At 30.5% G+C, this 16,052-nt stretch overlaps 1 protein-coding gene across 37 annotated transcripts in view; it reads left to right on the top strand.

Moving 5' to 3' along the window:
* Positions 1-16,052, top strand: part of RIMS2 (regulating synaptic membrane exocytosis 2) — a 637,189-nt gene that overhangs the window by 444,684 nt on the left and 176,453 nt on the right. For 9 of the 37 annotated variants that reach the window (XM_063079144.1, XM_063079148.1, XM_063079143.1 and 6 more), the window contains one exon: positions 8,442-8,474. The exons of 25 other annotated variants lie outside the window; for them this stretch is intronic. In XM_063079144.1, coding sequence (XP_062935214.1) covers positions 8,442-8,474 — 33 coding nt within the window. Of the gene's footprint in view, positions 1-8,432; positions 8,475-16,052 lie in introns of all 37 variants that reach the window. 3 more of the 37 variants (XM_063079142.1, XM_063079155.1, XM_063079158.1) reach the window with 2 other exon arrangements.

The following is a 16,052-nucleotide window of genomic DNA, read 5'->3' as shown; positions in this document are numbered from 1 at the left end:
AACCATTAATTCTACCAGTGGATTGAAATTAAATGTTTTGTTTTACTCTCCCTTCTCTTTTTTGGAGAAAAATGATTACCTAAATAAAAGACAAAAACTTGAAGCAGGAATGAAAGGAACAAAAGCTAAGTGCAGAGATAATCAGTCAACTGAAAAATCAGTACTATTAATTAGAAATTGCACAAAATATATTGAAATTTTTGTTGAAAAATTTAAAATTCAAATGAGGTTTTACTAATGATATTATTAAGAATGTCTGTGTCTATAGTAATAGTGTTAATGTATTTTTATGTGATGACTTTGTATTAGAGTTCTAAAACCTAGGTTTTAAAATATGTCAATGTATAAATTAAACTAATTTATTAACAAGTATTTATTGCCATCCTGTAGCATGCCAAGCATTGAGATTGGCACTGAGTTGTTGGGGTAGATAAGACAGACACAGCAATTGCCCTCATAGAGCTTACATCTGGGAAAAATACATGAATTAAAAATGATTATACTAATAGTTAAGCTATCACAATTGTGTTAAGTGCTGTTAAGAAGAATAGGGTGCTTTGAGAAAACATATCATGTTGCATAGTAAGTCTGGAGAGCAAAGAAAAATGGCATAGTGCTAATGACAATCTGAATTCTCTTTTAGTGAAACAGTACATACTGAAAATGTAATAAAATAAATTAGAATTCACATTGGGAATTTAAATATATTCATAAAGTTGTAAGAAAAATGTCTTACATGTTTTTTCAAACCTTCAGTTAAGAACCAGTTTATTTGAAAAATAGTGATTAGCTTATTTGGCGATAATTATAGAGTAAACAAATAAATATGAAATTAATGTTTTATGTTATATTTTATGTAACAAAAATTATTAATGTAAAAACCTCCCCTTGCTATATTGTGTGATATAGGTTATTCTTGGTCATAAACTATTATTTATTTGATTGTCTTGTTTGCCATCATGTCTGACACATGAATATGTTTGTGGCCATATATCTCCATGTAAATAAATTACATTGTATATTAAAACCATAAAACAATGCAATGTTTGGCTAAAATATTTTAAAATCTCATGAACACAAAATTTTAAATGTCTACTGTAAATATTTTAATTAGTTTATTCTCACATATGTCATGTATGTTTTTATGGTAAACTATGTGTGTAGTACAGGAAAGTTAATTTGACCGCCTTAATGTCATAACCTAAAGTGTTCATAGATTTTTCTATTTTGGCAATTATATATTTTCCTATATACTAGAAAAATTGGCCCTGGAAATTCAAACCCTAAATGTCATGAGTAAGTATGCAATATGATAAGACAGTAAAAACAATGTTAAATTTTAGTGTTTCATAAATATTTTTATTTGTTTCTAAAAGAAAAGTAGGATATGTAGAGAATATTTTTAATTATTGAAACTTGCAAGTGATAAGATGGGAGAAAAGTGGTGGGATATCAGGTGGGGCTGATTACATTTTAACAGAGTGTTTGTGAGACTGAGCTTTATAGAATACATACTTGGATTTATTTATTTTATATTTAAGCATATCTGTAATGTTAATAATTATAATCAGTGCTCAATATATATTGTTTATACACTAAAATGTAAGAGATCATCTTCCATGAATTGTCAAAAATTCCTTATCAAAGGATTTTAGCAGTAAACTTGTGGCATTAGAAAAAGTTTGTAAGGGTTTGAATCCAAACCTGGGATGGAAAGTTGGCTATGTATCAATAATGTATATAGTTTTCCTTTTTAATTGCTGTTTTATGAAAGTCTATGCATGAGCAATTTATAATAGCTGAGAATTTTGACATCTCTAGTATGTATATGAACAATAAAAAAACAAAACTTTTATTTTAAATATAAGAATATGGAACTGAAAGGCTAAATGGCATGACATAGACTAGAAAATGAGTTAAAAAGTATTTGGATGAATTTCAAGTGTTATGGACTATTATCTCCTTTTCTCTAAAGAAAGATCTTGATATTTCTGAACTAGGATGTCTTGAGAAAATTTTCAGCAAAAGGGGTGATTTACTTGCTGTATCACTAACTTTACTGACAGCAGTATAGATAAAGATCCCTGGGAAATATAATGATATTTATCATATCAATATCTTTTCTGTGAGCGTAAAATATAAGAATCCTATATATAATTTTAAACCCCAGGTTTTAGGAGTAATGTTTATAGTAAATCACTTAATGTCTTCCTTTCATAGAATGTAGATCTTGTTTAGGGCTTAAATTTAACAAAACATTCCTAACATAAAGCAAGGAGACATGAGCATGGATAATCTGTTGTTTATTTTTTCAGTGAGCAAGCTGATTCTAGACAAAAATATTATGGTCTTTAATAATACAGTGACATTAAACATTGTTAACAAACTTTAAACTATTGAATTTTATTATATTTACTTTGTGAATTTATCTGTTCTTATAATAATTAGAAATGTATATGAGAAAAGAGCATATTTCTACTTAAAATGTTTGTCTCATATTTTCCTTATCACACAAAAAAGTCTGGTGGGAAAACTAACTTAAATTTTAAGTTTTTCAGGCTTAATGAATGTTTTGGAACTGATGAAATTTCACAGATTCTCCAAAATGAGAAACTCTCTGAAAGACTTAAATAATTGAGAAGCTAATTGGAGATATAACTTTAAATGATTTCTGATATATTTGATGATTAATTGATGTTATTCATACAAAGATTATCATTGTTATTTTCTAAGTGTAAGGTATGCTGTATCTAGGAAAATCTTGAATTGACTTAACTATCCTCACTGTTCATTACACTGAAACCATGACAATGCTCTTACCTTGCTGTATCTTATATGGAAAATAAGTCTGTTTTTTTGGTAAAAGTGAGGGCAGTGAAACATTTCACTGGGATACTGTATGAATATACAATATTTTGGAAATTGAAAATATTCAAAGTAACAAAGTTGTTTTACTACTTACTTTAACATCTTAGTATCTACATAAGCCCCTTGTTTAGTATTACATGGTTTAGTTAATGTGTTTACCTTTAATTTTTTTCAACATTGAGATTTCCGTGTTGTATTCTTTATGGAATTTGTAACTATGGTGAAGGTAGAGTTTTTTTGGTTTTTTTTTTTTTTTTTTTACTTAGTTTAACCTTTGGAATTACGTTTTATAAAATTTATCTTTAAGAAAAGTAAATGTTCAATGAAGTATTTTGCTAGTGAATTTTACATTTTTAAATTTTTTTCTTGAGTATTTTGATATTTTGTACTTTTGTTCTCTTTTATTCTTGAATATCTTGAGATTTCTTAACAGTAGAAACAATTTATTTCAGTCTAAAGCAGTATTTTAAATCAGTCTTCTAATTAGATGCTAGTTTAATCCATTCAATCTGGAGTAAAGAATCACAGTTGTGTTCTTGGTTATTATTAACAGCTCAGTAATTACTGATTATTTTTGGATTGTTGTAGAATGAGTTATTTTATTCTTTATGGAAAAAAAGCAATGTAAGACAAATTAAATAAATTTTTTATAACACTAATCAACTGATAGAATTTTGAAATTAAATGCTTCTAACAGCCTCAGAAGTAAATATAACATTATTTGATAACAAGCATGTTTTCCTGTATATAAAGTGAAATTTCATGATTTATGAGCTTAGTCACTCATTTAAAGTTGGTCCAGTTTCCTCTGAACATGCAGATAAGTTTATTAAAGCCAAGCCTGTACTTCACTAACCCTCCTTTTTTATGATAAATAGGATGTTGTAGTTTGAAAACAAATTATATTAAATTCCTTCAGTATATACTCTAAGTACTTTTTTCTGCACTTAAAAATGCATTAAGTATCAGAATTCAAAGATAGAATCAGAGAAAAACGGCAGAGCAAGGAATGAGAAGACATTTAAAAGACAACCTTTTTGTGTAAGGTTAGTGAGCTTTTAAAAATAGCAAAATATTTTAAAAGATTATACCTTGTTTATTTTAATAGTTAGAAAATATTGTAGATGTTTAGCAATTTTATAGTTGTTGACAAAATTATAAGAAATAATTAGTATAGAAATAATTAGTTCAAATAATTTGGATGCAGATATTATTCGAGATAGTTTTTGTCACAGTGAAGTTTTAGTTTGTCATCTGTAAACTTGGTAAACATTTTGTTTTTATAATCTAAGTCTATCCTGATCTTTGTATCACTGAGCTTCTCCTACTAAGTAGATGCTTATTTATGTTTCTTTTTTAAAAGATATCTCTCTTCCCCCCAAAGAAAATATTCTAAAACTCTGTGACCTTTATTAAGCCCTCGTACTATGATTAGCTTTTAAATATGCGCAAGTTCTAATATACACTTAAAGTCTTTAGGCTTCTGTTTCATTGTATCAGGAATCTTTTTAAAATAATGCTTGCTCCTATAGAACACATGTTAACTCAAGTACAATTAAATCTGATAACAGGATCAATGTGTGCCTGCTGTAAATGAGGGAGAACATTTAGCCAATAAACAATGTTTCAAATAGATAATACACAGCCTTGGTAAAAACTTACACTTATTGATAAACAGGCCACATGTATTTGCCTTTTTTTTTTTTTTTTGTCCTTTTTTGTGACCGCGCTCAGCCAGTGAGCGAACCGGCCGTCCCTATGTAGGATCTGAACCCGCGGCGGGAGCGCTGCTGCCCTCCCAGCGCCACACTCTCCCGAGTGAGCCACAGGGTCTGCCCTGCCTTTTTAAAAATAAAATTGATTACAGATCATCATTTCTTTTTTAACTTGAGGTATGGGTTCAGTTGAAATATAATAATAGTTAAAACATTATATTGGCAAGGGAAGAATTTTTGCTTTGTACAAAATTTTACATAAAAGCTGATATAAAACTTACTTTTTTACCAGATATGCTTAATGAAAATAATTACACACACACACACACACACACACACACACACACACACACACACACACAATAAAGCTAGCTGTCTTTTGGTCCTTAAAATTTTTTAAAAAATCTACTGAAGATGGTATGTGCTTCTGTGTGTGTGTGTGTGTGTGTGTGTGTGTGTGTGTGTGCTCGCGCGCGTGTGCGTGCGCACGCGCGCGTGCATATACACACACACACACACACACACACACACACACACAGAGTATTATTTTGCTTGATTCAAACCCCATCCTTTTTATAGCTTACAACTTGATGTTACCTTAAATTTTAAAATATTTGTTAGAAAATAATTTACCATAGTGATGAAATGGTGCTTATGAATTTGTTCATTATATTTTATAAATATCTTTTATTTCAATGTAATTTGTGGAAATATTTTATTTCATATGACTTTAAAAAATACTGTACATAATCTTTAGAAAGTTTTTATATTTTCTAAGCCTAAAACAAAGATCTAGCCATAATGATGACAGCAACAGGTACCTAACAGAGGGTACACTTTTATAATTCTTAATCACTCTTACCTGGTTATCGGTTAAATGAAAAGTCTGGTTTATTGGTTATAGAAGAGTCTGGTAACTGGTTATTGGTTAAATGAAAGAGAAAAAGTCCTCATTAAAACCCTCCATTAACAGCACTGAAAAGTAGAATATTTGACTGTGGCTTGGTAATGATCAAAGGAAAGGTGGGAAGATGGGAAGAGTGGAGGGGATACTCTCAGCTTCTTTCAAGGTTCACTGATGTCTGCTATTCATTACAATACTATATGCAAAATCAATATTTATAGCATATTAGCATTTACTTAAGACATGAATGCCTAAATGAGATAGTAGGCTATAAGTTCCTCTTTGAAAATGAAGCTATTTTAATGCAAATAGTGTATAATAAAACTGTAACCACAAGGAAGACAAGAAAGGCAAACAAAAAGTTTTAAATATATTTGGTATAACTGTAGTAATACATTGAGATTTTATAGTTCAATGAATTCTATCTGCTAATTAAAGTTATGTACTTTTTATATAAGCTTACTTACAAATGATTTATTAATGCATCATATTGACATAAACAATGGAAAATGAGTTAATGGACACTTTTTTCTAGTAGTGAAATCATTGTCAAAATATTTTATTTTCATCCCCTTATGAGTAATATAATTTTGTATTATTTTCTAAAAAATTTTTTTAAATTATTGGTTCTAAGATGTGTTACCATATTTCTTACAAGAATAAAAGTGTTGGTGAATTAATTGACTGGTTGTAGCATGTACCTCTTTTAAAAATGTTTCTAGTTGAATACTATATAAAAAAATGTCCAGTTTAGGTGTCACCATGAGGAAATTTTTTGTTTCTTCCTTGTTTGACATTTTATTTCACACGTTTTTATTGGGTCATATAGCAGAAAGTAGAAAGAAAATTGACTGGGTAATCAGGAGACCTCTGTTCTATTTCTGGCTCTGACACTGAACTTGTTTTGTAACATTGGGTAAGTCATTTGAACTCTATGCCCCTCCATTATTCACTATAATAAATAATGAATGAGTTGAGAAGAACTTTAATGTTTTGAATTCATATAATACTCATATGAAAACCATTTCATCAATACCATTTGTGAGGGTACTTCAAAAAGTTCATGAAAAAATAGAATTAAAAGATAATATGAATCTTTCCAAGAACTTTTTAAAGTGTCCTCGTAAAGTAATCCAAGGTACAGAAAAAAACTAGGTGGAGAAAAAAGCTTCATTTATTTCTGCAGTTTTTAAATCTTCTGGAAAAAAGAAATGTTTTCCTGGAGATGAAATATGTGTGAACAATTATTTCATCCAGTTCATAACACTTTTGTTTTAACATGTGAGGCAACTATTTTAGTATTATGATAACTGTTTATCTAGGGAAACCTGTATGTAAAAATAATGCAAGGTATGATACAATTCAGCATTAGCCTATGTTATTGTTATATCTGTGATTTTTCTACCTTATCTATTTTGAGAAATGGGTGAACTGAGGATGGAAAAGGTACCATTTTAATATGTATGAGTACATTTCATGAGAATATGAAGATTTTTCCTAGTGGTCAATCCTATTAGTAGTCTGTGCTTTGTAAAATAACTGTGATGAGATTTAGTGTTTGATTTTGAATAAGTGAAAAAATGTACTCATATAATAATAACAATAACATTGCTGAGTTTTGGAATGTGTCATTACTTTTCCAGTTCTCTATAATTCATACCAGGATTTCTCTTTTTTTCTAAAAAAAAAATTTTGGTCATCTAAGCACATTTTTTTCTGATAGAAAGGTTTCATTTTCTCACTATTCATAAAAAGAGATAAATTTGTTACAGGAAATAATTCTCTCAATAGCTATAATTCAATAAATCAATATTCCAAGTGTATTTTGATACAATATGCTTTTGTATAAATCACCCAAAACCATGATACAGCTATTGCAGAATGGAATATGGTTTTTGATTTAAGAATTTTGTGGTGTCAGATTCAAAGCTATGTGGGTAATTAAAATAGGAAGTTTTGGCTTTATATTGTATTGTTCATCTATGTAATACTGATACTAACTCACTAATATCTTTGGAAGAAATTTTTTCATAGAATGCTGAGTTTAGCAGACGTTTTTTTGCTTTCATATCTCTGTATAGAATGTCTTCTGAACTTCTTCACTAGCAATGGGTAAGGAAGTGTTTCCAGAATGTGTGCCACATGTACTATAGTAGATGTTGGATTTGGATGGATAAATTATAATGAAAATTTTAATGATCTTATAATGCAGTGTTTTTAAGAATTTACTGAACAAATAAATATTATAAGGGAATTTGATCAAAGAAAATTGGTCTAAACTGAGGGTTAATTTGAATTTTCAGTATTGAAATAAAACCGTATATTTTAGCCACTCTTCAATAAGTTGTATTATATTTATTACTCCATAATACTTTTATTATAATATTTTGCTGTATTGAAGTAGTTTGATGAAATTCTGGCCTAATGGCCATACTTTATTTTCATGTTTTCGCTGGTTAATTTGGGAGACATAAAAGGCATAGAAATCTGTTGGAACTATTTTTGTTGCTCTTTTTGATGATGACTCAATTAAATTCTTTTCTTCAGATAAGAGATAATTCTAAAGCATTTTGCAGATTTTAAATTGACTCAGTGATGTCTTGAACAATGTGGTTGTACAGGTAACAATGTTTTTACTAATGATATCTTTCATCAGCATAAATGTTCAGGATGGCTGTACATAAATAATTGTAAAATTTTTAATCCTCTTTATTTCTACTCTAACTTTATTTTTCTGATTCTGCTAACCTATAGTAGCTTAATCAATTTGTCATCAGTTCTTGTCTATTTTTTTATAGTATGTATTTGATTGTATCTTCCTTACAACTGTACACAGGATTCTTTCTCAAAATGATTTCAGGCTCTTTCCTTCAGTGTCACTTTTATCTTTTGAGTATATCCACTCACACCCATCTCCTTTGTCTATGTCTTTCCATTACACGATGTGATCACAGAAGAAGTGGACTCCACAAACAGAAGACATGCAGGTCTGTCTCTTCTACTGCTTTTCTTTGTTATATTTTCATTTACCTAACTTGTCCTAGAAGTTTTTTACCATTTTTAACTCATTTCATAATTTTTCATTTTTCTCTAATATAACAAAACGTTAAATCTTGCAGCCATTTTATTTAGAAACATGTATATTCATCTTCTAACAGCAACTGCTCCAACTAGAAGGTTAAATAAAATGGTGAACTTTCTATGTATGCAGTATTTGTATATAGGTAATTTTTCCATAACTGGATAACTAACTATACAGATGGTATGTATGTGTGTCCGTATGTGTTTGTGTGTGTGTGTGTAGTCAGATTTAAATTAACAAATTAATCATAATTTGTTTTCAGACTTAGTTTAGACATAAAACTGTTTTCAGCTTTTTCACATAATTCCAAAAGTATTTTATTTATGCAATGAGTTCAGCAATGCTCTAGACTGTGGAGCATACCAAAGTCCTAGTACATGCCCCTAAGGAAGCTATCAATTTATCACTGAAGGGTTAAGAGATGCGGGTAACATGCTTTGCTTATGCACCAGTATGGATGATTTCAACAATATATTCTATAAGCTATAAAGTCAATTAAAATTTCTTCCAACTAGATGGCCAGAAAGAATATCCTGTCTCTTCTCTTCTACCTCAAGAAGAGGTAAAACTTAACCTGAAACTTGAACATTCATTCAACACACATTTTTTAAACACATGCTGTGTGGTATTGTTCTAGGTGCTGGAAATAATAGGACATACAAAATAGTTCCCTATCCTTTTGGACTTTTTCTATTGTGAGTCTAATGAGTAAATGCAATCATTAGTCACAGGTGTTATGAAGTAATTATATGTGTATGTAATTATATATATATATATATATATATGATATACAGTGAAATTACAAAAGGTGGTATGATCATTTCTACCTGGGAAGGATGGATATTATCATCCTATCTGGGAAGTGTGGTCTGATCATTTCTACCTAGGAAGGATGAAAGAGATGACCCTTGAGTTGAATAGTAAAAGCTAGAAAAGTCTTGGCCTCTTGTGTAGAGAGTGTTTCAGGCAGAGGAAACAATTTTGCTAATGACTTCAAACACGTTTAAGCAAAGTAGGCAGGGACCAGATTCATGATGATTGTATAGGTTATTGAAGCATGTAAGGCAATAGAGTAATAAGGTCACATATTTGTTTCTAGAAAAATTACTTTGACAGCTATGTAAAAGATGGACTGTGTTAATATAATCAAAAAGATTATTTATGAGGATATTGCTATCAATCAGTTAGGAGGTGATAATGGTCTGAATTAAAGTATCAGTAGAGTCAATCAACACGAGATGTTATTTAAACAGGTAGAATCTAGAAACCTTAGTCACTGATTGGATATTATCGATGCAGGAAGAGGAGCCATAAGATAATCGCAGGTGACTGAAATGTTTCAATAGGTGGTAGTACATTTTATAAGGATAGGGAATATAGGTTGTACAAGTTTTAGATAAAGATAAAGTTCATTTGAGGGATGGGTTGATTTATGGTTTGTTAGGAATATTTAAGTATAAATATCTAATTGAGGTGATTGGTTGTATGGGTCTGGAACTATAGTTCCAGAAGTCTGGGATAGAGACATTGATTAAGGTAGAGTATCACCATTGAAGTGATGCCATTGAAATGAATGGAATTGTCTGTAGGTATGAAGAATAAGAAAAGAACCAAGAATCAAAAGTCGGGAGTTACCAACATTTATTTGCGTTTAAGGAGTGAATGAAAGAACAAAAGCCAGAAAACTGTTTTGGAAAGAATCATTTTAAAACAGTAGGATATCCATGAGATAAGAGAATTCAAGAAAGGAGAGCATTTCAAGAAGGTATAGTCAACAGAGACAAATTCCAGAGAAAAACAAATATGTCATTAAACAATAAAACTAGTCAATAATCATCTTTGCTTGATTGATTTCAGTGAAGTTGGTAGGGATGGAAACCAAATTGAAGAGAAGGAAAGGGAGATGCAGAGAAAAAAATAAAGATAATGAATGTAAACTAGGCTTTCTAATCTTGGGGAAATTATAAAAAGCAGCCACCATGAAATATGGGGGAGGGAGCTCACCAAGGATATGTAGAAGAATGGTGAAAGTTTAGCTAAGTGGAGACCATAAATTTATAATGGCACTGGTTCCTAATATTGTGTAATTAGTTCATTAGCACACTTCAGATGTAATTGTTTGGATCCAAGGCTAGAAGTTTGTGGGCAGTTATAATAGAAAGAAAAAGAGAATGATAATGTTGAGGGTAGCTAACAAGGAAAGTGGTCAAAATGATGTCCAATGGATTGGGGGGATGTTAGTCATGTTAATTAATGTTTAGATGTAGAATTTTCAATAACGTGAGAGGGAAAGGATTCAATGGAAGAATTGGAATTTGTGGTGATAACAAAGGCAATTTGAGAAGGTTATTGTTAGAGATTGATTTAATGATCTTTAGAATTTTCAGATGTTGGACCGTTTAAAATAATGTAAAGATACAGTGTTTGGTCCTGGGAGTGGGTTTCTATTATGGAGCATGGATTACAGTTTGGGAAGGCAAGGAAAGCAAACAACTTTGATAGTAGTATTTTTATATAGGCATTGAGGCACTAGGGCCTAAGCTTCATAGAAAATGGTTGAAGAAAATTGCCTTGGGTATAGGTGATAACAGCAAAGAAGTATATGGTGTGAAGATAAAAGTGGATTTTATATAAGATTAGAAAAGCAAACATGTAGAAGAAGGAATGCAGAACTAGAAGAATGCCTGTACCACTTCAGGAATTTTGAGCAGCTTTCCCTCAAAATGTTTCAGAGGGAGGTAGTATTATTGTTGATGGGCCAACTTTCCATTCATGGTAAGAGGGGAAATGAATATTCTGTACTGAGGCTGAGGATATATAGCTTTTAAATAAAAGGAATGGGGTTTCAGAGTTCACAATGGAAAAGAATAGGATGTCTCCAAGCAATGCAGAAAGAATTAGGGAAAGAAGCTCAGAACAGTAAAAATTCGCAACATTAAGAAAAGAATGAGTGCTGGGGAAAGTAAAACATAAGTTATTTAATTTGGTAGTGGCAAAACAAGGAGAAAAATATGGAATTTAAGCTTAGAGGAGGAAGAAAATTCAGAGGTTTAGCTTAGAGGTTGAACACAGGAATCTTCATTATATGCTTAATAAAAGCAAAGGAAAAGGACTTGGTTGAGGGAGTTTGAAGATTCTGAAAAGGAGAGGATTAATAATGGAAGCAACTTTTCTCACACAAAAAATAAATATCTGGGATGTATGTGGAATGTTTAAATTTACAGAGGAATGATAATATTTTCAAATATTAAATTTTTTGTTTCTTTAAATTTTAAATTACTTCTCATTGTTAGCTAAACATAATTTAAAGTCTTTCACAGCATAAACTTTTAAAACTGCTGTTGTAGGTATAGATCTATAACACCTCTTTTTCCTCCTGGTGTGGGAAAGCTAAAGTCTGAGCTACATGGTGTGTATTAACCAGAATTGTGTTTAAGGTTTCCTAAACTCACCTAGGCCTAGAGATAAATGAAGACAAATGCATTCTAGTCTAAAGGAAATAAAAATAAAGAGAGAATAAAAGAGAAGCTAATAAGAGGAGGTTCAGAGAAAAAGGAAATCATTTTAGAAGAGAAAGCAGTAAATTTTGTGATAAGCAATTCAGAATGGATTTCACCTGTTTAGTAAGAGTAAGTTGATGCTAAGTCTTTTCAAAAACTGGAGTGTTTGACCAACAAAAGATAATATCTTTAATAGGCTATTATTACTCACATCTCTGATGAATATGTAAGCTGATTATTTTTCCTTATCAACACCACCTGTTAATACTTCAACCCAAAATGTGGTGGAAAAATAATTTAATAAGTCTAATAATTTTTCTGATATATTAGGTCCAAGTGTATTTGTATGTTTTAAGTCACAATTATAGAGGACCTTCACTGCAACATAATATACAATAAATGGAGGAATGGAGTTGATAACACCAAAAATCAGTGATTTAGCACTTGGAAATCATAATCAAGTTTCTTTTGAATAAGAAGTAGCACGCTTTATTAGGGTACCCTTTTTCTTTCTACTCTTATGAAATTTCGTATGACAATTTAATTTTTTTAGATCATTATTAAACAAGTCTTAAATGCCTCTGTAAACAGAGCAATGATACAGAAGAGATTTTAAAAATACTGTTTGATATGTTACATAAAACAACATCTACCCATGTTTCTAAATTCAACTCCAGCTACACAGATTTTACGAATTACTTCTGCATTTGGTCTAGAGCATCTCACAATCTTAGGGCTTGTGTAATACATCAATTTTATTCATAAGGAGTTCTCAAAATTAAAAGATTGTTTTGTCAGCCGTATTTCTTACCAGTTACTTAGATAAATTATTATTATATTATGATATTTATTGTTATAATTATATTATTATTTTAAGTAACTTTAAAATTATTTATTTTAGTTGGTTCTGTGCTATGTCAAGAATTTTAGAAAATATTTTTGAAAGTTATTATTTCAGACTGGTCCATTGGTCTGCCAAGTACTAATGTTAATTTGAAAAGCTTAAGAATTCAAGTCGAATAGATTTCAAATGCTTCTTAATAAAAATACAATTGGGAATAAGTAACATATATTTTATGTTGTAATTAGAATACTTAACAAAATTATTATTTCACAAATCCATTTAAATGAAGAATTTTATTGACATAGAAATTAGAAACACTTATTTCTATTTCTTCTGTAATTTGAAAGAAATTGAATATATATAACTTGTTAAAGAGTTTTAGCCAAAGCAGATAATCAAAGAATAGTAGCTCTTACTAATTATTACTGCTTAACTCAAATTTTACGAAAAGGTTATTTTTCACATAAATATATTTATTTACTTATGGTTTATGTTTATCATGAGCAAAAGCATGGGTTTTGCAATAAGATTTTGAATTTAAATTTAATATATCAGTAATCTATAAACAATGAACTAGTATTCCAGTATTCCAGTATTGTTTGAAAATAGAAAAAAAATTTAATAGTAGAACTGGGCATTGAATTATACTTATTGACCACTTTAGTAGCAGTGCCAGAAACATGATAAACTACTTAATTCTAGATATTTTTTAAAAAACAAATCATGCTTTATTTAAAAAATAAAACAAGTTATGTTTTATTCTCTGTTACTCTATTTAGAAGCATATCAGTATAGCTGTAAAATATGAGATTTGAAGGCCTAAGTGACCTTAGACAAGTTCCTTAATCTCTTTGAATCCTAGTTTCCTCATTGTTAAAAAAGAGGATTGCGGATTGATCACTTATAGGTGTGTGCGTATATGTGTATACTTTCAATCAAAAGAATAAAAATAAATGCCCAGCCAAAATAAAAAATTTTCTGTTTCAAGAGCAAGCAAATAAATGCCCCAAATGGAAGACAAACAAAAAACTGTGAGCCACCATTTTTCTCAGAGGGATCCAAGGGTTGGGTTTAAAAAATAATTTTTCATTAAGTGTCTAGCAGGTGGCCAAAAATGTATTACTAATACAAATCATCCCTTCTCAGTATTTTTCCAATGCCCAAATATACATTTTGTACTCAGAATTATGGTCAATACTAACTTTAATGTGTTAATAATAAAAATATGAGCCTTTATTAAGATAGAATTAAAAACCCAAGATAGAGAAAATTTAACTATGCTAGACTCAAACCATTCCCTAGTTATCATTATGGCATTTTAAACAATGATACAATATAATTGGCTTACTCAAAGGAGAAAGTATTCCTGAAATTCATATTCTGGTGCTATAAAGGTATTTCACATCCAAAAAATTTGTGTGTTCAACAAATATCTACTAAACATTTATGTTTCAGGCCTAATTCTGGGTGCTGGGGACATAACAGTGACTAAGACATATAAGGTCTCTCCCCTCATGGAAATTATATTCTTGAGAGAGGAAATAGTCACTAAACAAGATAAGTTTATACAGTCGTAAGTGCTATTATTTAAATTCCTATGTGACTTAGTGGGGTTGAAAAGGGGAATGAGTTATTTTAGATGGAGTAATCCAGAAGATCTTATCTGAAAAGATGATATTTGAACTAAACCAGAAGAATAAAAAGAAACCAGCTGTGTAAGGAAGCCAGAAGAGACTTGTATAATTAAGACCAATAACAGAAGATAAAGTAAAGGCAATTAAAGTTTAGAAGAGGAGAACAATTTATGCTATAATTTTTTTTTCTGAAAAGACATTTAAGTGTCAGTGACAAATGAGAGAGTTTTCAAAATTTAAGTCTTTCAGAGTGATAAATGAATAAAGTATAGCACTGAATTGTAGTTAAGTTATGATTAAAATATATTTAACAAATGTATTTGTTAAATTGAGTTGAAAGGAAAGAATATATTTGTAATAAGTTAAGCTTGTAATCAAGTATTTAGTGAGTATTAACATGTACATAATACTAAGTATTCATTAGAGCATGGTAGATTTAAATTATTATTTTTTATATCACTTCATCTTTGCTCATTTAAAGCTTTATACTTTTATATCTATAATGAAAACATAGTAATAAAAAAGGGTTCACAAGAAAGAGAGCTAGGTTTCATGTGATAGAGGGTAGGTTGGCATGAATAATGCTACACTGGATATAATTTCTAAGAGAATTTAAATTGGCTTATAATTTAACTGAAGAGACGGATGTTACTTGACAGATGGTAGTTTCCTTTTTGGTCAGCCTGTGTGAAGGGATCAGGGGATTGGATATGGGATGTGAGGGTGAGGAAGAGGAAGAGAATTAATAGTGGGAAAGGCAAAATGTAATGCAAAGCAAAATGAGAATGAGTAAAAGGAATTAGGTTAATTAATTATGTGACATAAACGATGGGGAGAACATAGTTATAGATTATAGGTCATGCAGAATATGAAGGAGGTTGATAGGCTAGTTCAGAGTAAAGGAGTGAGAATCAGAGGACTCTCTAGAAAGATTAAAGAACGACTATATTGGGCCGATTCCATGGCTCACTCGGGAGAGTGCAGCGCTGGGAGCGCCGAGGCCACGGGTTCAGATCCTATATAGGGATGGCCGGTGCGCTGGCTGAGCGCGGTGCGGACGACATCTTGCTGAGGGTCACGATTCCCTTACTGGTAATAAATAAATAAATAAATAAGTTGTGTTCAAAGGGAAATAAGTGGAATCATTACCTGCAAAAAAATTGGCCAGAGAGGAGAATCGACTTGAAAAGAAAAAGGGGAAAATGTTAAGTGGAAGGGAAGATGCTGGAGAAAGAAAAAAGAATGAAATAAATTTGAGTGTGTGTGTGTGTGTGTGTGTGTGTGTGTGTGTGTGTGTGTGTGTGTGTGTGTGTGTGAGAGAGAGAGAGAGAGGCATTTCATGACTAAATATTTTAGATCATGACTTTTGGAGAAGGATAGACCAAGCACTACCACCTACTAGTTATATGACCTTGTGCAAATTCTCTAATAAGTAAAACTGAAAAAATAATAAGTCCTAGCACATACAGTTGTGCTGATTAAGTGACATAATTATAATACATGCA

This window comes from Cynocephalus volans, chromosome 15, assembly GCF_027409185.1.
Source record: "Cynocephalus volans isolate mCynVol1 chromosome 15, mCynVol1.pri, whole genome shotgun sequence".
Taxonomy (NCBI): domain Eukaryota; kingdom Metazoa; phylum Chordata; class Mammalia; order Dermoptera; family Cynocephalidae; genus Cynocephalus; species Cynocephalus volans.
This window is presented reverse-complemented; position numbering and strand designations above follow the sequence as displayed.